At 42.0% G+C, this 23,312-nt stretch overlaps 1 protein-coding gene across 1 annotated transcript; it reads left to right on the plus strand.

The window, feature by feature from the left end:
• The first annotated feature begins 168 nt into the window (after positions 1 to 168).
• Positions 169 to 10,733, plus strand: cep63 (centrosomal protein 63). The gene is made up of 14 exons (XM_053431286.1): positions 169 to 492; positions 602 to 779; positions 1,124 to 1,219; positions 1,340 to 1,456; positions 1,547 to 1,660; positions 1,759 to 1,929; positions 2,738 to 2,883; positions 3,281 to 3,424; positions 3,532 to 3,616; positions 3,708 to 3,905; positions 5,080 to 5,166; positions 5,359 to 5,552; positions 5,943 to 6,270; positions 6,361 to 10,733. The coding sequence occupies exons 1-14, from the start codon at positions 452 to 454 to the stop codon at positions 6,559 to 6,561; spliced, it is 2,100 nt and encodes a 699-aa protein (XP_053287261.1). The 5' UTR covers positions 169 to 451; the 3' UTR covers positions 6,562 to 10,733.
• The last annotated feature ends 12,579 nt before the right edge of the window (positions 10,734 to 23,312 follow it).

Consider the following 23,312-nt stretch of genomic DNA (forward strand, 5'->3'; position numbering starts at 1 on the left):
GACGCATTGTGTGACTTTAGGACGTAGACAGGGGTTAATGTGCACTTTGACATGAATAATAAATGTCAACATTTTACAGAGAAAACATCTGGAACTGCAGCGCAGAGAACATCTGCAGCAGCCCGGAGTGACGCGGGACGTGCTGACGTCACATACTGGGGGTGGAGTTACCGCCTTACATCAGGAAATCCATTCAAGTCAGTCAGTTGACGATGTAAACAAAAGTAGCGTACACACTGAAACAAGCTCATTTGAGCTTTTAGCATTGGCTAGCTATGTTAATGACACTTAACTCGCGTGTCTGCTCAACTTGACTGAACCGATCAGTGTGTCTGTGGACAGTTAGCATCGTCGGTGCTGCCTCACAGGTTGCTAGGTTAGTCAGTTTAGCTGTTAGCTAGCTTCAGTGTCCACAGAGTGAGTACACCACTGTGAGGGCGTTATTAACAAGATGGAGGCCAACTTGGGATCCCTGCAAAATCCATATCTAAGGTACCGTGAACTGTAGTTAGAGCCTCATTAACTTGACTTGACTCTCTCCAACTCTCTTAACTTTCCAGTTGATCCAACATAGTTCTGATGTTTTGTTTTTGTATTGCAGCTCCGTCCTGTCGTCGTGTGAGCCAGAGCTGCAGGAGCTGATGCGACAGATCGACATCATGATCAACCAGCAGAGGAAGGGTTGGGAGGCTGAGATCCAGGCCATGAGGCTCCGGCTGGAGGGGGGAGAGGACGAGCTGCTGACTTCCAGGAACCTTATAAAACGGAGGGACCTGGAGGTGAAGTAGAAGATCCTTACCACAGTCACTTACCTGATGCTACTCAGTTTGGTCTGTCAGTTAATGTGGATTTCCACACCAATGCTGATGAGTGTAGATAACAAATTCAAGTCTAAAGAAAACTCTTGAGGATCCAGTGGGCACAGTAGAAGATGTCCTGGTCAGGATCATTTATTTAAACTTGTACTGCGTATTTCTCTTAAAGGGGGTTCAGGAGAAACAGATAGCAATTCAGTTATCTTCAAATGAGAAGATTTATTTCTCATGCAGCATAATTGTTCTGTGTTTGTTAATGTTTTATCCATATTTCTATGATATCATGACCATCTGCACTCTGATCACAGATCGGACTGCTCCACAAGCAGCTGGAAGATGTCCAGACTGATCGACAAGAGTTAGATGCCAAGTACGAACAACAACTACAGAAAGTTCGTGAAGAGGTGAGACACCTTAATTTATCAGTTACACAATGATCAATTAATCAAAGCTGTCATGATGTCAAATAGTCTGGTTTTAATTCTCCCTCCTTATTTTGCATTATGAACTTTCTTTACCTGCAGTTGGATAAATTAAAGAGAAGTTACCACAAGCTCCAGCGCAAACATGTAAAGGAAACCAGTGGAGGAGTGAAAGAGAAGGACATTTCAGAGGTGACCAAACTGAATGAAAAGATTGAGGTACAGTGTTTCTTGACATAATCTTATCTACAAATTGCCTTTTACTGCCATCTACTGGTTGTGCTTAATTATCCCTGCCTCACCCTGCAGGAATATCGTCAACGCGCCGCAGAGTGGGAGCAGCAACACGTCCAATCCCAGAAACAGCTGACGGCACAGGAGGCCCAGAATCAGAGATTGACTGATGAGCTCAGGCATGGGAAGGTAAGAGCAGAACATTAACTTTAACATGCGATGTCAAGTCAGACGATTTGATGCAGAGGCAAAATGGAGACAGGTTATTTTACCACGTTCATTTCCAGACGCAGTCGGCATCATGGCAGACGGAAAAAGAGCACAGGGAGTGTGTGGAGGTGAAGAATCTGCGTACTCAGCTGGAGAAGACCCAGAGCAGTCTGCACTCACAGGAGCTTGAACTGGAGCGACTCCGGCCACTCGAGCTGTGGCTGGGACAGAACCAGAGAGAGCAGCAGGTCAGCACATTGATAGGAACATGTACAAGCAGCGACAGGTTAGGGGGGGTGATGACGCGGCTCTGTCCATTTCATATAAAGAAAAAAAAGAAATAAACAAGGCATTCAGTGACCTATTTAAAGCAATTCCCTGGTAAACATGGTCAGTCTTTTCTGTGAACTTATCTCCTTGTAAAACATTCTATGAATCTGGAACCATCTTGGTACAAGTCCGAAAAGAACATTTCTGGATGCTGCTTCAAAACATTACATAAACAGAATTAATGTTTGACGTAATTAAACCTGTCAGCTGTTCATGTGAATATTACACAGCTCAGACTACAGCTGAAAGCTCCTAATCTTCATCACAGTTTGAGCCGAAAAAAGTTATTGATTATTCACTGGCTGCAACTTATGCTTATTAGCTGCAATTAATTATTTGGGTCACAACATGTAGCTGTGTATTATATCATAGTATATTTATATGAAATGTGGGGAAAAGCATTTCTCTCACAATCTTAGTTTCCTAAGACCCAAAGTTACAATCTTCAAAATACATACTTTTTTTAACCAGCAGTCTAATATTAATAAATATGAATTTGACTTTCCCATGAGAAAAAGAAAAGCAGCAAATCTTCACATTTGAAAAGTTGGAGCCAGAGATAATGTCTTTTATGTATGGACTTGTAAATTATCCTAATAGTTGTCCATTAAATGTTAGCCCAATAATTAGCTAACAATTGCAGCTCGAGTCTATTGATAATTGAACAATCAACAGAAAGTGCTGTAATATCATTTGATCAGCTAATGGTTCTCCGATGTTCTGCAGGGGTTTTCAGGGGAACGGGAGCCGCTTCACGCCCAACTGGACTCCCAGGATACATCTGTGCAAAGAGCCAGTTTGGAACAGCAAAGGCTTCGTAATGAAGCTGCCAGACTCAACCAACTCCTGCAAGCTAAAGATCAAGTCATTCAGTGGGTGAATCTCTGTCTGTCACGATGCAGTACGGCTGAAGTTACACAAGAGGGCGTTCTGTACTGTTGCTGTGGGGATGATGCACTGTGGGGTAGCTGCAGTCCTTTTAGAGTAGTCAAAGAGAAAGTTACCAACAGGTGGAATGAAGTTATGAGTGTTTCCTGGATGTTCTTGGACTGAACTGAACTGGACAATCATGAATCTGGAGGGATGGCACAGAACTTATTCACTTTTCTCTCTGTAGTTAGTGGTCTTGGTTAGTGGTGATGGGGGCAATAGGAGCCAGAGGTTAGAGGAGGCTAAAGGACCAAGCAACATGGGGGGTTGTCTAGCAGTAGAATAAATGATAGAGGGTTCTAGCTGTTAATTGTGCCGTGGATGTTCTTGTGTGAACAGCTCTCTGGAGGACTGCTTAACAGCTCAGGGCTGTGCCAGCGTGGAAACCCTAAGACGAGATCTGGAGAGGACTGCAACCAAGCTTCACTGTGCTCAGGCCTGTGAGGTTCATCTCAAGGCTGAACTGGCCTGTCTCAAAGAGAGGTGAACACTGGAGTCTTTATACATCAATATTATTAGAAGTATTATTACTGACATAGAAAATGATATCATATAAACATTCTGTGTTTTCCCCTTCATGACTTCCTCAGACTTGATAAAGTGACTCGACTGAGAGAACAAGACCTGAGAAGCATAAAAACCGAATATGACTCTTCTGTTACTGAGCTGAAAAAGGTGAGAAAACTTCCCTCAATCACACACTGTGTTCTCAGCATCTTACCTTTACCCCCCCCTTACTTATCACCTCTGTGGATTCATTCTGCAGCTGAGAGAAGAGCTTCAGACGACCAAGCAGACTCACAGTGGTGAGTTGGATGGGATGAGGAAGGAGGTGTCCAAGCTGACCGGCGCGCTGCACCAGCGCAACCTCACCATCACCTCACTGAGCGGCTCCGCGGCCGACATCAAGCACCAGCTCTGTGGCGAGGTGAAGCGAGCACAGCAGAAGGCAGCTGAGCTCAAAGTGAGTTAGTATAAACAGATTATTATATGGTTTTGGTTAAATGGTTTTTGTATTTATATAGCGCTTTTCTAGTATTGATGACTACTCAAAGCGCTTTACATTTCAGTTTTACATTCACCCATTCACACACATTCATACAGTGCATCTAATCTCAGCAATTTGTTATTCTATGGGGGGCCATTCAGGGTTCAGCATCTTGCCCAAAGACACTTCGGCATGGAGATGGGTCAGACTGGGGATCGAACTGCCGACCCTCAGGGTTGGAGGACGACCCCTCTACCCCTCAGCCACAGCCGCTATATATAATATATATAGAGATATTTTTTAATTGTTTAATGATACATTATAGAATCAGGCTCTTATCACAAACAGGAATGAAATAGTAGCCCTATTTGAATATACAGATTTATTTTGTATAATAAATTCCGTTGTTATGTTATTAAAGAAAAAGAGCCACAATGCTCATTCAATATTTACCACTTGGTGCGACGAGAGGGAAGACGTAATGATATGAATAAAAGAGAGTATCCTCGGTACCAAAGTCCGTTTTAATACCATGTTCTCAGCAAACCACAGACATACACGTATTGTACATGCACGGACCTCAGCTGCACTGTGACATCTCAGAGTATCTTTTCAGTTAAAAGATGTTTGATAAATAGTTTTCATTTCTAAGTTTGAGAATAGGAGTAAACCAGATTTTTACTTGTATCTGCTTTTGAAGGCAAATAATGTTCTTTTAACATTATCATAAACATGCACCATGTGTTTAAGATGTATACAAAAACTTTACATTTATTTGTTTTAAAAAATAGTGTGTACTTTAGTTTTCCACAAAATTTAAAATTACTTTACATGGTTTGACTAGAAACAATTAATATGCAAAATAATTTCTTTCCAAATGTTGAGATGGTGGATGACACAAGATAAATTCTACCGTTTGTGTACGTGACCTGGAGGCTTTTAAAAGGAGTTCCGGTACTTTTTAACCAGGGCCCTATGTGGTTGTCTCGCTGAATTGTACTTACAAAACAAAACAAAAAGTTTGGCAGCCGGCAGCGCCTTCTAATTCCTGAGAATTTTTTCATCTTCGACGTGCTGGGTAAATCTGTATCATCTGCTCATGGTGTCACTAAAACATGTACTGTGTATTTCTTGTTTCTGATTTTCCCAGATGACTCAAACACAGCTGGAGACTTTACAAACTGAGAACCACCATCTGAAGGATCTGCTGCACAGACTGGATTCTCAGTCACCAAAGGTTTGTCTGCTTTGAAATAGTTGTTAACATAGTCATTGCATGGTTTTTACAGACAGCATCAGACAGAATGGTTCATTTAGTTTGGCCTCAGTGCTTGTGTCTAAAAAATCTGACTCACCTCTCTCTCTCTCTCCCTCTCTCTCTTTCTCTCTTTCTTTGTCTTTCTACTGAATCCCCTCTCTCTCTCCTCAGAGGGGGGACTCCGTGCTTGCATCACTGAAGGAGCGTTACATTTCCTCGCTGAGCAGCCTGGAGCAAGAAAATCAAAAGCTCAGGCAGGCACTCAGTGAGTTGCGAGCCCAAGTCGGGGTGTCCATCAAGGACAATTCTGAAAGTCCCCTGCTCAGCCATGTTGTAACCGACCGAACACGGCCCGCTCCGGACAAGTAGGTGTCTGATACCTCTTCTAAACCAATATTAGCAGGTACGAATTGTTTTTTAAAAATGTAGATCCCCGCTAAAAAGGGTAATTAGCTCCTTTCCCATTGCCAGTACAGAATCTTGCCTCCCTGTTTTTTCCCCTGGTGCATCATGGTCACCATCACAAATTAATTGACAGCTGAAGACTTTCTCGCTGCTCTGTCTTGCCAAATTAGTGCATGCACCTGGGTGTCAATCTGCCCGTCGGAGCCCCAGCCGATTAAAACCCACGGCTGCTGCAGAGCCATTTGAACCAGGAGTGAATGTTTGTTGTATCCATTCCCAAAAGGCCACATACACAGACACACAAGCACAACAGATCAACCAAACTGATGTACCTGCTTGTGTTACCGTAGGACTGAAGATACCAGACATCACAAACACCAGGAGGAGGCTAAGCCGCAGGAGAGCACCACTCGCCATGAAGGAGAGATCCAGAGGCTCTTTGGAGAGCTGCACACGCTTTCGAAGTCACACACAGACCAGCCCTGCAGCCAGGCCCAAGACGATAGGCCTCAGTCATCAGCTTCTTCTTCTTCCTCCTCAAGCAGCAGAAGATTGATCAGGATAAACGCGGTGCCAATGTTAAGTTCAAATGAATCTGCTGAGCAGCAGAGCTCCAGCTCCGAAGACTCGCTGAACCTTGTGTCCAGGAAGAAAGTCCCTCCTGCTACCTCTCCAGTGGTGAGACTCATTACAGGTCAATCTCTTAATCTACATTTACTGTGCTTCTTAGCAAACATTCTATAGTTCTGTGTTTTGGCTGCTTCCCAGGAACCTTCTTCAGCTTCACCTGCGGACAGCATGGTCACTCATTTCCTGGAAGAGGAAATGTTACTGACCAATGAGCTGTTCCAGAGACTGGACACTCACATCCAGGGGATGAGAGAGAACAACATCAGAACAGCCTCCAAGTACCTGCCCACTGACACAGAGCCTGAATCCCCCCACACATCTGTACAGAGTGGTCAGTGAGTGAAAAAACGGGCCTAGATGAACAGTCTTGAATAACTCTTGTTGGGCGTTTTTATATATGTCTCACAGAATTAAACTTTAGAGAGATCTGTATTTTTTTTTACATGTATTTGTACATATAAACTCAGCATGGCAGCTTGGAGCGGTGACTTGACTCAAGTGTTTTTTTAAGATGTTGGTGAGACCTGGATCACATAGACCCAGTTCAGACCTGGTATTAACATCCGTCCTGAGTGATCCAATCATGGTCAGACCTAAGTTGAGGTCTAAACACACCCAACTGAGTCCTGAGATCCAATCACCATTGGGTGGTGCTCTGGGACGCTTTGAGAACATCCAGGCATCCTGGATGGACCAACAACCCTAGACCCACTACTGTTTAACCTGATTTTTACTCTTCTCACTGTCCATTAGCACTGACCAACCCATAATGACAGATACTTAACTTTGATTGGTAAAATTTTTCTTCATAACCGCCTGAGATTCATTCATTCAGCTCCTCCTGACTCTACATACTCTCTCTCTTTATCTCTCGCTTGTGCCGACACAGACACACATACACACACACACACACACACACACACACACACACACACACACACTTACACTTACACTTACACACACACACACACACACACACACATATTGTCATTAGACACATCTTTAAACTCAGATTAGGTAAAAACCACACATTTTGTTTTCAAGAACAAAAATGACGGATATGATTATATGCATGTAGAGTGAGGAAGTGAGATTTGTTCACAAGTGGTCACAGGAGACGCATTCAGGACGTAATACCAGGTGCACACACATTTAACATTGTCCTCTTGAGATGAGATCTCTCAGGATCTCTAAATACCAGGTCTGAACGAGGCCAGCATTCCAAATGTCACATTTATTGCAATGTGTTTGTATTGTGGTGATGATCGACTCAGATTTTCTAATGGTAATTTATTTATCCTATAACCAATCACACCACTTTATACAATCTGTTGAAGCAATCTTGACAGGAACATGGACCATGTAAATATGAGCATTTGTTTCTATGAGTAACAATTAAATAATAATATTCATCAAAATACTCTTCTACTCAATTGATCAAATAGCTTAGTTCTGCTCAGTTTGTAACCCTTTGTAAAAAGACAAAGAATTGTTGAAAAGTAAAGAAGAAAGTAAAACTGAACTAAATCAGTCTTACAATCAAGGTCTCTTTACCCGCTTTTGTGGTCCTGTACACAAACTGTAGGTCCTGGATTTGTTCAGATGTTACTATGAATTGATCCAAATTGTTTGCCAGTTGATTCAGTAAACACACATCTGCAGTGATTTATCTAATATATCTGTAAACACACTTACGATGCCAGATGAGGCTGTTCTCAAGATGTTTCATGTTAAGTTGCATTTCATTCCAGCTTGTATGAGCACTGATGATTGAATTTTGCGGTTAGGGAAAAAAAATGAGAATATGCCTGATATCTGTCTCGGGGGTTAACGCATGCTTCACCTTCTTCTGGACTGTTTTTAAAAGATTAGACTGGCCTAAAGAGGTTGCTGACCATTCCTGACGTCTTCTGCCGTATTTGTGAGACTTCACATAGCTGACATTTGGTTGCTGAATTCCATCTGAGCCACTTGTCGGACTTCTCACATTAAGCTGCGTTCCTTTGCACTTTCTCCCCGTAGGAGGCTGCATATTCCAATTTTTCACTTGGCCTAAAATACAGCGTTGGTATATGTTTTGCAAGAATGTAGCTGTGAGGCTGAGGAGCGCCTGTCCTCCCTGCACGTCTGTCATAACTGGGAAAATACCACATATGCACATGTCTGTCCAGACAGCAGGGAAGGAGAGCAGGCAGCTCATAATGTAGCTCTCCTTATTTTCTTGTTTACTCCTCTCCTAGCCCCTCCACCCGCACCAGCAGCCAGAGGCCCTGCAGCTAGTCTAATGCAGGAATGTGTGCACCATGCCAATGCTGTCATGAACCTTCCCCTGCGGCCTGCTTTGTCCTCATCACTAGACACTGTATGGAATGTTAATATCAACCATGTGGGGCGCTGAACCTCAGAGACACTGAAAGGCCTCGGGGGGATCATTATATTTTATTGCTTTTTTAATGAAGGACACACTGATAGAATGGAAATAAAGTGGAAAACAGTTCTAAATTTTTTTTGTTTTTCATTTTTGCCCTTATACTATTACAATAACAGAGCAGAAATAACGTCCTGCTGTCTCCGTGTCCAGTGACTTCTCACTCAGGTATTTGCTGGCCTGCGCTACGTGCACTGTGAGCTCCAACAAACAGTGCGGAGGAATTTGGCGAAGCAGGCATTCCTCTGGCTCTGGAGGTGAAAACGTTTTTTTTTTATGTGGAGATTCCTTGAAGGGGCCTTGTAAAAGGGAGGAGGAGTGAGGCTGATTCAAACCCTGGGAGAGTTCAGACTCCCGTGTTTACATATTGCTTCACTGGCTTGAGGCTAACGGACGATTGAGTAATTGCTGTATTGATTAGTGTAATGAATTTAATTGCCAGCATTCGCCTCTTAACTCGCATGACATTAAGTGCTAATGCATTTTTTTGCTTTGACTTTTTAAAGGAGTATTTCATCATCTTCCAGTTCCATAATAGAGAAATATTCTTTAAAAGGGTCAATATTGATGCTGCAAAGGCCAAGATATTCTGATTTAGTCTCTAGTATTGGTTAGAGCCCCCAAATCACTGCATCCTATATATCCCATAATGCAACTCATCAGTGGCTTTCAATAGCCCTTCCATGTTAATGTCTTTCTAACGCTACACCAGAAGTTTGTAATGCAGACAGACGTGCTGCTAAGAACCATTCCCAGAGCTGTATCATCATTCTTTTAGAGTCGTGTTAGTGTCCAGTTGTTTCTCTAAGCTCACGCCGTATTTTAAGAAACACAAGAACATGTTAAAATACACAAATCTTTCAAAGTCTTTACAATTCTTAAAGAATTAACGTGAACACAATAGTTTGACAAAGGTTATCTACATCTCATGGCCTTCTTCCACAGGTTTAATTTTCTCATTCAGGTTTATGTAAGGTGGTTTTATTCAACATTATAACGCTAAACAAAGTTCCCTGGGTGTAATATGAAAGGTGTCATCTCTAACTCTAATTCCACTTAACAAGTCATTTCCCTCAGCCTCTGCAAAGCATGATATGTTCTTTCAGCTCATTGTTTTGGTTTTAGCGCCTGCATCTGTCTGATCTGAGTCCTGCTGCAACAGTACACTGTGTTCAGAACAGAGCCCACTGCACTCTACATGCACCAAGCAGCACAGAGACTAACAGCAGCCTGCTGATGGACACAGAGAGGAGCGCTCTGCAGAACTGGAGGTTGCATGTGGAGAGCATGAATGGAACTAAAAGGACAGTTGGACTTGGTTGATTTAGCTCTTTGACTATTGGGTGTGTACATATGCAGGTGTTTGCTATCAAGTTTACAAATCAACTTTTGGAGGAGCTAACATGTGTCAGTGTTGAATTCACAGGTCGATTCCAAACTGGCAAAGAATATGTAGTAATGTAGGTTGAGATTGGTGAACTTTCCAAGAGAGCTGTGGAAAGAAACTCCAAAAGTAATTGAGTCAATAAGTTTGGTTTAATTCAATGTTACATTAGTTAATTAGTTAAATGAAACTGAAGCTTTTAGGTCAATGAAAGAGCAAAGAACCAAAAATGACCCCAAGCATGTCTTCAGACCAGTTTTCGCCCCTTTCCGTTTGTTGGATGGAAATGGATTTCAGCGAAAATTAACCCGTAAAACTGTTGGTGTGGTCAGATCAAGGACATTTTTTATTTCACTTTCAATAGAAGACGGTTCATTTTCCCCCATTTTTTTATTTTCACTGATTTCTTAGAGAACATTTTGTTGATTTGGATAATCCCCATAATTCAGGTTTAGGCGACTGATATCCATGAGTTTGAGAAGTTTAGTACAGCTTGACTGGATTCAAGGGGGCTGTTGGGCTTTGGTGGAGTCATGTCGTGAGCGCCATTCTAGATCTTTAGTGGAATGAAAGAGTACATATAAAAAGTTGCTAGGTGCTTATTTCGTGTTGCATTTCCCTTAAATAACATTGTCATCCAAGCGTGAACACTGTTATCGTCCAACATCATGTTGAAAATAAATAGTTGTGTGTGTTTTAGTTCCGATGTGTTGACACGCTTGAGTCTTTCATTGTTTCTCTTGTTTTTACCACATAGTAGCAGCAGGGGGAGCTGTTTGATGCTCTCACACTAAGGTCAACTGTAACATTTAATCTGTCAAATCAGATGCGTGTCTGTTAGTCAGTAATTCAGCACTGGGTCTGAAAGATAGCTTCCCTGCTCATGTCATCAAACAGGAATGCAGAGTTAACACCTTATGTCACAACGCAGAAATTTTAATTCGTCCATGAAGCCAAATATTCATCAAGCTCTGACCCCCACTGAACAAATATGTGAGTGCATCTGGCAAACGCTCAGAAATCTCAGTGGGAAAGTTGGTTCAGATTATCATCTGGAGGGGGGAGGGATGTCTGAGGTATTTGTTCCCACTTATCTGTCAGATCATAACTCGTCAGTGGAATAAAGAATGAGGATGGATTGTTTGTGTAGAAACTTATCTCTGAACTGCTCAGAAGAAGTGCAGGTTGGGAGGGATTTCTTCGAGCAGACGGGTCAACTTGGGGGATGGGGGCGGGGTGTCTGTGATAACTGATTAAAATGATTTACCACTGTTACAAAAGTAGTTCAAGACCCACAATTTGTTTTTGTGTGTGTGAAATATGTTGTCGTAGTGCTCCAAGGAATGAGAGATGTGTCTCCAGATTCCCGTTGCTCCTCAGTGATGAACTTCTCCCGTCTAATGCTGTTGCACCTCGACCAACATGATGAACACGACTTTAAGATTTGCTGAACTTCCTTAAGAAGATAAGAAAATTTTTCCAAGAGGTGTTGCAGCCTGCGTACATTCTTGTTTGCACATTCCACCGTGGGGCCTCAGAGAACATGCCTGACGTGCTTCGCATGTGTCCATGTCCCACTTCCAGCGCCGTCCCTGTCCCTTATTATTCGATGGGAATGTTTCATTGTTCTGCAGGCGGGTGGGGTTGAGGGGAGTGGGTGCAGGATGCGGCCCGTGCAGTCGGACTCCGGACATTCGCTGCAGGATACTTGGAATGCTGCGGAGGCAGAGGGGCACAATCTTACCGGCCCGCTCGGTGCCAAGGGAACAGTGCCAGAGAGGCCAAGAGGAAGAGACTCATTCCTCTAAATCACAATGAGCTGTTTACATGTACGCCAGTGTCCCACTTACAGTGTGTCTGTTTGTGTACTGGAGCATGGAACTAGTGCTGGGAGAAAAGTGGAGATCTTTTACTCTGACTTGACACAATTAGTCTCAAGTCCTGATGCCAGTTTTCCCTTTCAGTTGTTCCAGAAGCTTTCAGACACATATAATAAGCTGCTTCCAGATATGCACTGATCTCTGGATAATGATGATGAAGAGGGGTCGTATGTGAGGAAGCAAATGTTCGAATGGGAGGCTCCGGACTTTCTCCGGAGTTCCTTCAGGCCAGCCCCCTGGTCAAAACTCCAAGTTACCAATGATTTGATCTGAGAACACAGAAGGAGATCCTCCGCAGGATTCCCCGCGAGTGAGTGTGTGTGTTGATGACACTTCTAACAAAGAACAAAACAACTAAGAACAAATGATAACCAACACTTGATCTTCTCTGCAGAATGAATACGTGACGTCCGCCTCCTGCCTGCTGCTCCGCCCCTCACCTGAACACAGGAGATGTCTGTGTTGTTGCAATGTCTCTCTGCTTTGTTCATGTGTGAAAGACAAACTCAGGAGAAAGTCCAGACCCAATTGTGTGGACATCCTGTCCAGTTCAACAGCTGTAGACGTCCTCATGTATGGAGTCTGCTTACCTGTCATGATGATGATGTAGTTGTTGTCACATGGTCTATATATACAAAGTGGTCTAAAAGGATTCATGTGGTCATGTGATTTTTATGTGTCAGACTCTCTTTGTGATCGGACACTGTTTTGTTTATTTAGATTCGTCTTTGTGTTTTCCTGAGTTTCTGTTTTGTTTTGAAACTCTTTTCCTTGTGCATCTCCTGCTCCTGTCTTTGTCCTGTTTCTTGCCCTTGTGATTCCCGTTACTGACCTCTGTATACCTGGAATTTAGTTTTTTTTTATCAAACATTTTCTTAGTTGTCCCACTTTAGGAAATTTGATTGATAATGTGGGACAACATGCTTTGGGTAATCTGGGACAGTCGTTTAAGTTCTATAAATGTGGGAGATATACATTTAGGGATTGAAGTAAGACAATGATAAACAACAGCTAAAGAGATGTAGCATTGATGGTAAATACAGTCTGTCCCTGTCTGTTTAAACTAATAGCTAGCACGTAATCAGTTTGCTCTGTTGGACAGAGATGATCCACAAGTCTGTCCTGTGGTCTGCAGCCTTTGGGTTACCTAAACATGTGGAGAAGACAATGGGCTGATCCATGATGATGATGGTCTCTCACCTGCAAGGAGTGTTTGTTCCCTGAGTCGCCCCGAATGATGGATTAAAGAATGATTAACCTGTTGTTGTTGCTCGCTGTTGATTGTTTTGTTTTTTAATGTGATACACCTTTAATTGAATGTTTCAAATTAATATTACAGTTTCTTTATTTGGCAATGAGTTATTAATGAAAAGAAATATGACTTGCAATGTGATGTTAATGTGAATTAATGCATTTCCTTGTTTTTTTTTCGGAATGCTTTTTAAAAAATTGGTAATACTGAGCTTGGCCTGCATGGGGCAAGATAATTTAGGGTTTTTTAAAGCCTGATACAAGTGTCCCAGATACAATGTGACCGTCCCAGATGATCACATTTAGGCAAAAACAACACTAAAACCTGTGTCATGTCTTTTCGGAATGCTATCTCCCTTTTTTCTTCTGATGTGGTTCAAATTCATCTCAAGAGTTACAGGAAGGTACAATATGTGGAACTTATGTGTAAAACTGATATCGGAATAAGTTGCAGGATTCAAAATTGCAAACGATGTCCCAGATAACATAACGTTTTAATCAGCTCTTCCGTTTGGTTCTTTAGACCTTTTTTCACGACCCACATTTTGACATGAAACGGTAGGTAAACCCTTTTGCTACAATCACATTATTTAAGATAGACCCTGACTCACCTGTGTTTACATATTTCGTGTCAAAATGGCTGCTGTGAACAAGGTGTACTCCCTCGATGTCTCCTGTACTGTTCTCTACCTGAGTTTCGGCTTTTGTTACTCTTGATTCTGCAGCTCCCTGCACTACTGTAAGTCAAACTTCAAACTCTGGTTTCTCGTGTCATTCGTATTCGATTCAAACGTAGAAAAGACTAAGGCCAATTCTGGATCCCTCTTTAGAGCTGTCAGTGTTCAGTGCCCGCTGCTGCCAGGTGTGTGGCCCTCTAGATCTTTCTTCCTAATCAAAAAGGCTTGAAATGCATTGAGGTGATTAAGATGCTGGTTGATGAAGGCTTTAGGTGCTTTGAGTGCCGCTGCTGAATGATGACAGCTGAAAGTCTGAGAAAAGTTTGATTGCGCACAGAAAAATGACCATGCTGTTAAAGAAGGACAAGTAAATGATAAATTATTTCAAATTCGGACTGTGGTTTAAAGATGAATATCAGCTTACAGGCTGTAATACAGGTAGAAGCAGATGCTGGCTGCTCAAGGCTTTAGAAGAGTGGTTGTATGTGAGAACTGCAGCTTGTGGAGGAAGAAGCTTAAGAAGAGGTTGACGTTTTCACTGACTGGTTTTTGAGGCGTAGTATTGAGCACTGTTTGGTGAAGGAGTGAGGCAGCAGAGGTGGGAGCTGATCCTCAGTGTGCACTGACAGGAGCTGGGGATGCAGCATGCGGTCAGAGCCGGTAAACGATGGCTGAGACTGGAACTGTGTAGAGCAGTTGGACATTCAGGATGCAGATGGAGGAGAGCTGCCTGTTGAGGTACCAGCTGACTGTTTAGTTGCAGGTTCAATGCTGATGGCTTTACATACTAGCTTTTAGAGGCTGTAACAAAATGAGCTCAGAAAACAATCGTAATCATACTTGAGGTGGGATGAACTCTCATGAGTGTAAAGTCCCTCTACAGTTTCATGGAGGCCAGATACCACAGCTCAGTCTTCAATGAAATCAATCTTTGGTAAAAAATGGAGCATTGTCTCTGTTGATATTGAGCCCATTCAGGGCAGGAATCCTCTGATGCACTTGGTACGTGCACACTTTGATGCCGGGTCCCGTTATGTAAAAATTGTGTAGAACATTCCTTGTCCATTCAAGGCTAATGAGGGCATTGGTTTTGGTCATCTCGTGTAATTAGTTTGCAGATCCCCCTGCAACTACAACATCCCCGGCTCACCACAGCTTCTCCCCCCGTTTCTTATGCAATGACATGCAGGGGTTAACCTCAGTGCAGCGCTTTGTGCCGCACGACTGAGGTGTGGGCAGTGACGTCATCCTACATTTATGTACACTTTACTTTTGACACGAATGGTGAAGTATTTGAAAGAATATATTTAGGGCCTTAGCACTGACAGGCACTGACAGACAGTGAAGCCCTGTTGAAATTCTAAGGATTATTTAAAAAGCAAATTAATTATTTTTCAGGCAAATTAATTGGCTTTTTGAGGGCTTTAACATGCTCAAGGGTTAGGGTTAGGGTTAGGTTAGGGTTAGGTTTAGGGTTAGGGTTAGGGTTAGGAAAGTAAGAATTTGAAAGTGGTGAAAATGTTTTATTTTATTTTAGTCTTATTATGGTGTAATGTTGCAATGGATACGCTTGGTTTAGATCAAAGTCACAAATGTACATATAGGTACATACAGTTTACATACATTTTTTAAAGTTTTATATGAGGTCACTTTAATATTTGATTCAAATTTGATGAGGGGTTAGGGTTAGAAGAATGAAATGCACCGCAGGTGTTTATCATACAGTTTATCCACAAGAACCAGAGACTCCAGCCCCCTCAAAGCATGAGTGGTTTAGATAATGGATGGATGATGAAGTGTCTCCCATCACGTTGGTTCACCACAGTTGTCATCTTCTGACTCTGGTAAAACATTGAGTTGGATCAGTAGCTATATTAACGTCAGCGTGAATTTAGTCCATAGGTTGAATCAGACTCTTTTACTGAAGATAGCATCAATATATCAACAACAGTAACAATGTTAATTCTTATTCATTAACAACTTGAAGTACAAATTGAAAATTAAGGTTTTTCCCTGATCATATATTAAAACATCGTCTAGGCAAAATGTTCACTGATCTCGACTGATATTGTTTGGACTCAGAGCTTGGTGACATTTTCCAGATAACTTTACTTTGGTGGTTCAAAGACTCGCTGCAGTGCATTGTGGGACGCAGCAGCTCATATCAGAGATGCTCATGGGCTTGTCCATCATCTTGACACTGTTTTCATTTGCATGTTGTTGCAGCTGAAACTACATCATTAGAAACTGAGGCAAACACACAAACATTTAAATGGCACTTGCCAGGTTTTTCCACCCAAACAAAACTGACACATGAAATCAGAGGATTATTTCAGATTCAGTGTTGGGTGCCATTCAGTCTGTGAGAGTTGTGATATACTTGATATGTCTAGAAAAGAAACCAGGAAAAGGGGGGGGGGGGGGGGGGGACTGATTAGAATCTGCAGCACACAGGCATTGTGGGTCACGCTGATGAATCAGCCATAGGAAGAGTCGGTTTACATTCTTTCCCTGGGAGTGAATTAAACAGCTAAGGGCGTCTTTTCAAGGAAGTGACGCCCGTACTTTTTTCAATTCCCCAAAACTTCCTCATCTTTCCTAGCCTGGATACCAGACGAACTTAGCCCCGCCCACAACATTTTAGGTCGGGCAGTTCGGTCTGGGGTCGCTCCGTTGAGGAAAAATTATGCCCGACCGGGGCAATCAGATTGTCAGGGCGGGCTTTATACGATGATTGACAGATGATCAACGGTAACGTAATCAACCACTTCATCAAAGTGCCCTTGGGTTGAATTCGTTTTCAACAAACATGCCTGCCGCTGGCGAGCTGAGATGTGTAGATGCTGCCATTGAGTCTGTTTTAGAAGACATCGACAGCGCATTCATTTTGAAAGAGGAACACAGAACGTGGAGGCGACGCCAAAGCACCGCGCTAATCCCTATCGCCCCGGCGCTTGGCTGTTCACAACGGACAATGAAGCGACGCTGAACCGCCGGGCAGCGCTAATAATATCACCCGTTGATCCAGTAGATCGCTTCACGGCTTTGTGCCAGTCACACCGGAGGCTGAAGCACCGAACTGCGCCAAGGCTGCCTCGCGGTGCTTCAGCCTCCGGTGTGACCGGCACAAAGTTTTAACATGGGAGTGGATGGGAGCCAGCTGTTATTTAAGGCTTGGCGCTGCGCTGAAGCGTCCGGTGTGAACCCGGCGTTAGTAAATAACTCACAATGCGTTGCTTAGCATACGTCACATACTACGTTGCTCTGATTGGTTGTAGGTCTATCCAATTGAGCGAAGAAGAATTTTACTTCCTGGTCAGTTGAAACACGCCCCATAATCACAGCCCAATGGAGCGGTCTCAGACTCACATTCTAGAATTGTGAGTCTGACAACGTCAGGCTACATCTTTCCACCATACTGCAGAAATATGAGTCAGTGCCTGATTCAAGTTTTATCAAAAAACATTCAGGACATGCGAGCCCCCAAAAGAGAAACGAAATCATCTTGATTGCCCCCTGTTGGTTGGTTGCAGTATAGGTCATATTACCCTCACCTCCACCATGTTAGCTGATAGGACATGGACCAAACTAAAAGGTGAGAGTCATAAAGCTTTTCTGAAGATGGAGAAGATTCTTATCGCCCTGATGTATATTCAACTGTTCATTTTACCAGTAAGTTTGGTTTTAATTTGTTATTTGATGTTCTAAAAAAAGGATGAAATGTCTTGATTGACAGCTTAGACTGACTCCTGATTGGTTGAGCCTGTTTATCTGCGGGACTTCGTTACCACAGTCACTTCCTGAGTAGATTCTAGCTCCATATTCGTCAAAAGCACAAGATGGCGGCACCTGTATCCAGGATATATTGGCATCATTTTTGTAAGTAGGAAGAAGAGAATCGTCATCCATCTTTATATACAATATATGTTTGTTTTTTGTTCACTCTCGGTTGTGGCATAGATAATGTATGGATGATTCCTTTCAATCAGTTTTGGATTGTTCACTGCTTTTCTCTAGATTGGAATATCTCAAACACTAGTGGATGAAATATTTCCTCCACATTCTTCACCAAACTATGAAGTCTCCTGACTATGGAGTCAACAACAGTTTGTCAGACGTTTATGTCTCCCTCAGGATTAACTGTAACTTTGGAAATTGACATTTTTTTCTGAAGATTTTACTCAGTTCTTGAAGACACAATGTAAAAATGTAAATAAAGACAAGATGAATCAATCTGCTATGTGCATCTCTATTTAATGGTAAGTGAGCATAATTAGCTTTAGGTGGATTAATGCCGCATTCCAGACCACTCAGAACTTGGATATTTCTGAGTTCTGAGTTACGACTTCTGAGTTACAACTGGCTGACCGTGAGAAGCTGATTGCTATTTTATTCTCGTGATGAGACAATTCAACTGTGACCAGTGCAGCCTTCTTACATACATAAACAAAGCAGAGGACATTTCATTTTACAGCACTTTTATAGTTATAGGTTGGAAAATTCAAACATCCGAATGGTCTGGAATGCAGCATTACATCTCATACAATTATTAATTACACAAATAACACTGCTTGTTTGATGTTTATAATAAATAGGATCTACAATTTCAGTACAATTTACCACCTTATGTCTGACATCTTCAAGATATTTGTACACGTGGGTCACAGTTTGTGTACAAGTGCAGTAATTTTCCTTTCAAGTTCATTACAGATCCAAACCTTTGTGTGAGAAGCGATGTAGCCTTTGTATTTGTCATACTTCGTTTTGTACATATGCAACAGTATCAACGAGTCCTCTCATGAGGTATCTACCTTGGATAAAAATGAAACTACTTGATATAAAATAGCCTCACTCTTTGGGTGATGAGGGGACATTCCTAACATTGCTGAGGTAAAAAGCTGCGGAACCAGTGGTTTCTAGATGATTGTATTTTTCCAGAGTTACTTCAGATTTGGATATAAAATATGCTGACAAATGTCCACATATTTTTCAAATGATTTCACCGTTTGCCTCATGTCCCAATCCTGCAGCATTTGGTTTGATGAAAAGAATTAGTTTGATCGTGTCAAACAGTCTGTGAAAATTAGCTTTCCCACACTTTTGCTTGTGAGTCCAAAAACCACACACAGAAAGTTCTCTATCTTATCACACACCAGTTATCTCATGTAGCATGAAGAATTTGTGCAAGAATGTTTGTTTTCATATTATTCTCCCGACTAATCAGATACTGTGGAGGATGGTGTAAGAATGTGTGCACTCTCGGTTGTCGAGAGGTAAGAAGACTTCTCGCTTCATTACATACAGGCAGCTGTTGTCACTTCACAAGGAGGTGGGGGGAGATAACAGCTCTGTTATCAAGATTACTCTAACTAAAAAGGATTCTTTTTTTTTTCCAATCATCCATTCCAAGAACACACACCTCCTCAAACTGCCACTGAACTATGCAGGAAGCTTCAATCATTTCACTGTTGCCAAACTCTGTATCACTCAATAATCCTCTTACATAATGTCTCTTACTTCCCTTTCCCCAAATGAAACTCCACATTTAGTGCCACTCAGCAAAGCACTGGGTTTGCCTCAGCGCAGCAGCTTGAAAGTTGCACGTTCCTACCTCATCCAGAATCTGCAGAGCTGATTCAAATACCTTCTCAGTCAGACTCAAAACAGTATTGACCCTAAACGGCTTACCTTAACTTACATGCCTGAGTCAACTCCAGTGCTTCTGTGTGTTTAAGTCTTTAATTGCTCAAGTCATAAAATTGTCAGTGTTGTTGGAGATCAGAGGGGAAATTGTCGTCACCTGTGGTGATCACTCTGCAGGGTGACTCTGTCATAAATCAACTGTTTCTCGCAGTTGTACTTTCTTTGTTCTGTTGATTCAGCAATATGTGTCAGGCACTTTTAATGATTTGTACATCTACATGGTTGTTTAAACAGTGTGCAGTGGCCATTCTAAACCTGCCTGTTCTCTTCACCGGTGATAACAGTTCTACTTTTTATAAACAGTCTATGGTGCAGTGTGAAGTTATAAAAGTTTGTGTTCATCCTACCTGGTTAATTTGCAATGAAGATTTTAAAGTCAGTGTTTTTAATTAAATGAGTGAATTAGTTTTATTACTGTTCACATGTGTGGTTTATATATGTAAGTTTGAATGATTTACTGAACTTGTGTTGTTTCTCTACACATCGGAGGTCTGTTAAGCTGTCAACATCAGAGTCAAATTCACAACTTTTCAAATAAAAGCTCTGTAATACGGCTCCATTAAAATTCTTTTACTTTCAAGACAAATAGCCAAACAGGAAGTGAAGGACCTTGAAAGTACCTTGAGTGTCTCAATAAGTCCGTTATGGTGAAATTAGAATATCAAGTTATATCAAAATGATGTGGTGGCAGGTAACACACGCAGTTTGACCAAGTTGCAGACCATTGCTATAGTTGGTCAGAGGCTGTAGGAGACATGTTGAACTCAGTCCATAAACTGAAGATACACTGCCCCCACTGAATGCTGCAGAGGACTGGTCGCCTGTTTATTTCATCTTTATTAATATTGAACGTATCGCATGTCGAAATTGCACTAAAGTCGGCATTTCATTTCCCTTGGCAATAAACAATACTCATACCAAGGGTGAAGCCAATCATTTTACAGTTCTGCAAGACATTCTTTCCACAGGCAGATGATGTTGAATTACTTGGTAGATTATAGAGATAAAAATGCCTCAGTCAGACAGTTTTAGCGCGACTGACTGAGAAGGGACAGAGCTTTAAAATATGCAAATGGCGGCTAAGAATGTGTTGTATTCATTCTTTACACAAACAGATTGTGAGTTGTGATGTGTGATTGTTTGAGGTGTTTAAAGTCCTGTAGTGTACGATATGTATTAATATGATTAATCTGATGATGCTTTTTATATTGTGTTCTCAGTGTTGTGAAGGATGAGCTGTTCAAGCATTGTAGATTAAGTGAAGAAGTTCCCAGTCTGATTAGATGTCTGCTTCTCATCACTGCAATCTCACTGGAAATAAAGGCCCTACTGGCTTTAACATAAATTGTTCCTCTTTATCGTAGCTCCTCTGTCTCTGCAGTCAAGGCCTGTGGATTTCGTCAGGCACGTAATGGCCACTTGACAATGCACTATCATGGGTGTGCAGGTCTCCCTCCCACGCTTTTAACGCGCTCACCCCGAGCTGCACATGCTGCTCCACTGAGAGCGAGTTTGTATGCAAATGGAAAGGCTTCCTGTCTATCTGCTGAGGCCAGGGTGGGATTTCCTCACGTCTGACCCCTCCACTCCCCTGTCTCATTTCTCCCTTTAACTCCAGTCTACCATCTGGAGAGAGAGAGGTTATCACAACAAGCCGGTGGCCTCTCTTTGTTTGTTCAGAGAGACCTGCATCTATCAAAGTTCTTTGCTGAAACAGTGTCATCAATAAATATTAAGTGGTTTGCTCATTATTCAGACGTCGACATGCAGAGGCCCTCGACAACAGGTGGAACTCAGAGTAGATTCAGCTTTTCAGCCTTTCACAGAGAGAAGGAAAATACAGCACATCTCATACCAGCACTTCATGTTCAAAACTGTGGATTTCCTTGTCATTACTGACTTACTGAATCTGTAGTTGATGTTGACGGTGTTTATTTAAATACTTTCATAGAAATACAAATAGTTTTGAGGGTCAGATAGGACATCAAAGTGTTAGACTAGTAATTTTTCAATATGGCCAGAATTACCAATTATTTTCAAAAATACAACACATGATAGTTTTTTCCCTTTTTAACGAGGCTGAGATTTTACTTTGAAATATGAAAGATCGTGATATGCACACATCTCTGTTTCAAAGCTATGGTTCTGCAATCTGGAGGCTGGGACCCCTGAAAGGGTCCTGAAGTAAATCTGAGAGGTCACAAAATAGCTTTTTTCAATCATAAAAATGTCTGCACACTTAGGTCGGAACTTTTTCCGTAGTTACCCTTTCTCACATGAACAAGGCATCAGGAGATTCTCTGGTCGGACACGTTCACAACAACATCGAATTTCCATTTCATTCGGATATACACCTGAGTTTTTAATAGTTTCTCTGGAGAATTTCAGAAGATAATCCAGAGTTCAGTGAATGTCTGAAAGCAGCTTTTGTGTAAAGTTGCTATAATCAATATTGCCATAATGACTGATTTATTTTTGTAGGTTTGCTGGAGCATTAAAGCTATGCTCCAAAAAGCAGACTTGCACCACCTGTCTGGCACCAAAATTCTTGTCCCGTTCATGGCGGGAATGTAGTCTTTATTCTGCCTCACTGTCCTGCATGACATGGACACAGAATGGGGGTCAGGATTATTCCGCCTTTATGCCAACAGCAGGAGAACTGAGCGACAGCTGTGTTAAAGGGGGAGCTGGCACGGGGAGACAGGACACTGACGCTGTTGTTACATGTCACCCATCTGATTCGGAAGCGCAGAGATGTCTCAAATCCCAAACTGGGCCAGCATTATGCCGGTTTTGTTTGGTTCAGGGTAAACAAACAAAGTCTTTATAACGAAGGATCTTTTTAATGGCAGTATAGTAGAATCTCTGTTTAAAAGAGGCTCACATGTTCTATGGACAGGACCATTGTTGCATTGAAACAACCGATGTAAACACGCTCAATAGATCAATCTGTCCTGCAGTTGTGAGATACGTCACTCTTATAATGTTGGTTGTTAATATGATAACATTGGTTGATATTGTTTGTCACTGTAATAGCGTTAGTTGACTGTTGATGACGCAGCGAGCGGCGTCTCAACTCCTGGGGGAAGATTTTCCGGTCCTACACCTTGTGGCTCAGTTTGCAGGGGACACACCTATCACCCGACCCACTTCCGGAAGGAAACAACCAGTATAACCTCAGCCACCATTGTAGAGCGTAACATGGAAAGTCCGTTACAAGCATTAATGATAAAGTTACCTTCATTTATTTAATGAAGGGGAAAGTCCAGATGGTCCAAGATGGAAATATAAATATTATGTTCAATTTCATTTTCTAACTAGGAAAACTATATATGATAACTATAAACAAATGTCCTGTTTAAATATAGCCTGACTTTTGTTTTGGGGATTTATATATTTACTCTATTAATGCATTAAGCTACACTAAGATATTAAATGTTGATACCCAAGGACAAAAGAACAATAATATGTACTGGTGTGTAGTTAAAATAAATACTTTGTTGGCGCCCAGCAGTCTGTTGCAGTGAATCAAGCACAAAGTTTAGGGTATACGCTCTTGTGTTCACTTGTGTGTCTGTCCGGAAACACTTTCTCCAGACACCACAGGGAAATACGCCAGAAATCGGCCTCAGAAATCCAAAGAAACATCCGCAATTTTAGAAAGGAATGTCACATTCCTTTGCAGTTGACTGAGCCCAGTCTTCCAGAGTGCCTCGTATCAGGAAGTGCCGCACAATGGGAGCAAATTGCCAGAAACACAAAGTCAG

Source organism: Pleuronectes platessa, chromosome 9, assembly GCF_947347685.1.
Source record: "Pleuronectes platessa chromosome 9, fPlePla1.1, whole genome shotgun sequence".
NCBI lineage: Eukaryota > Metazoa > Chordata > Actinopteri > Pleuronectiformes > Pleuronectidae > Pleuronectes > Pleuronectes platessa.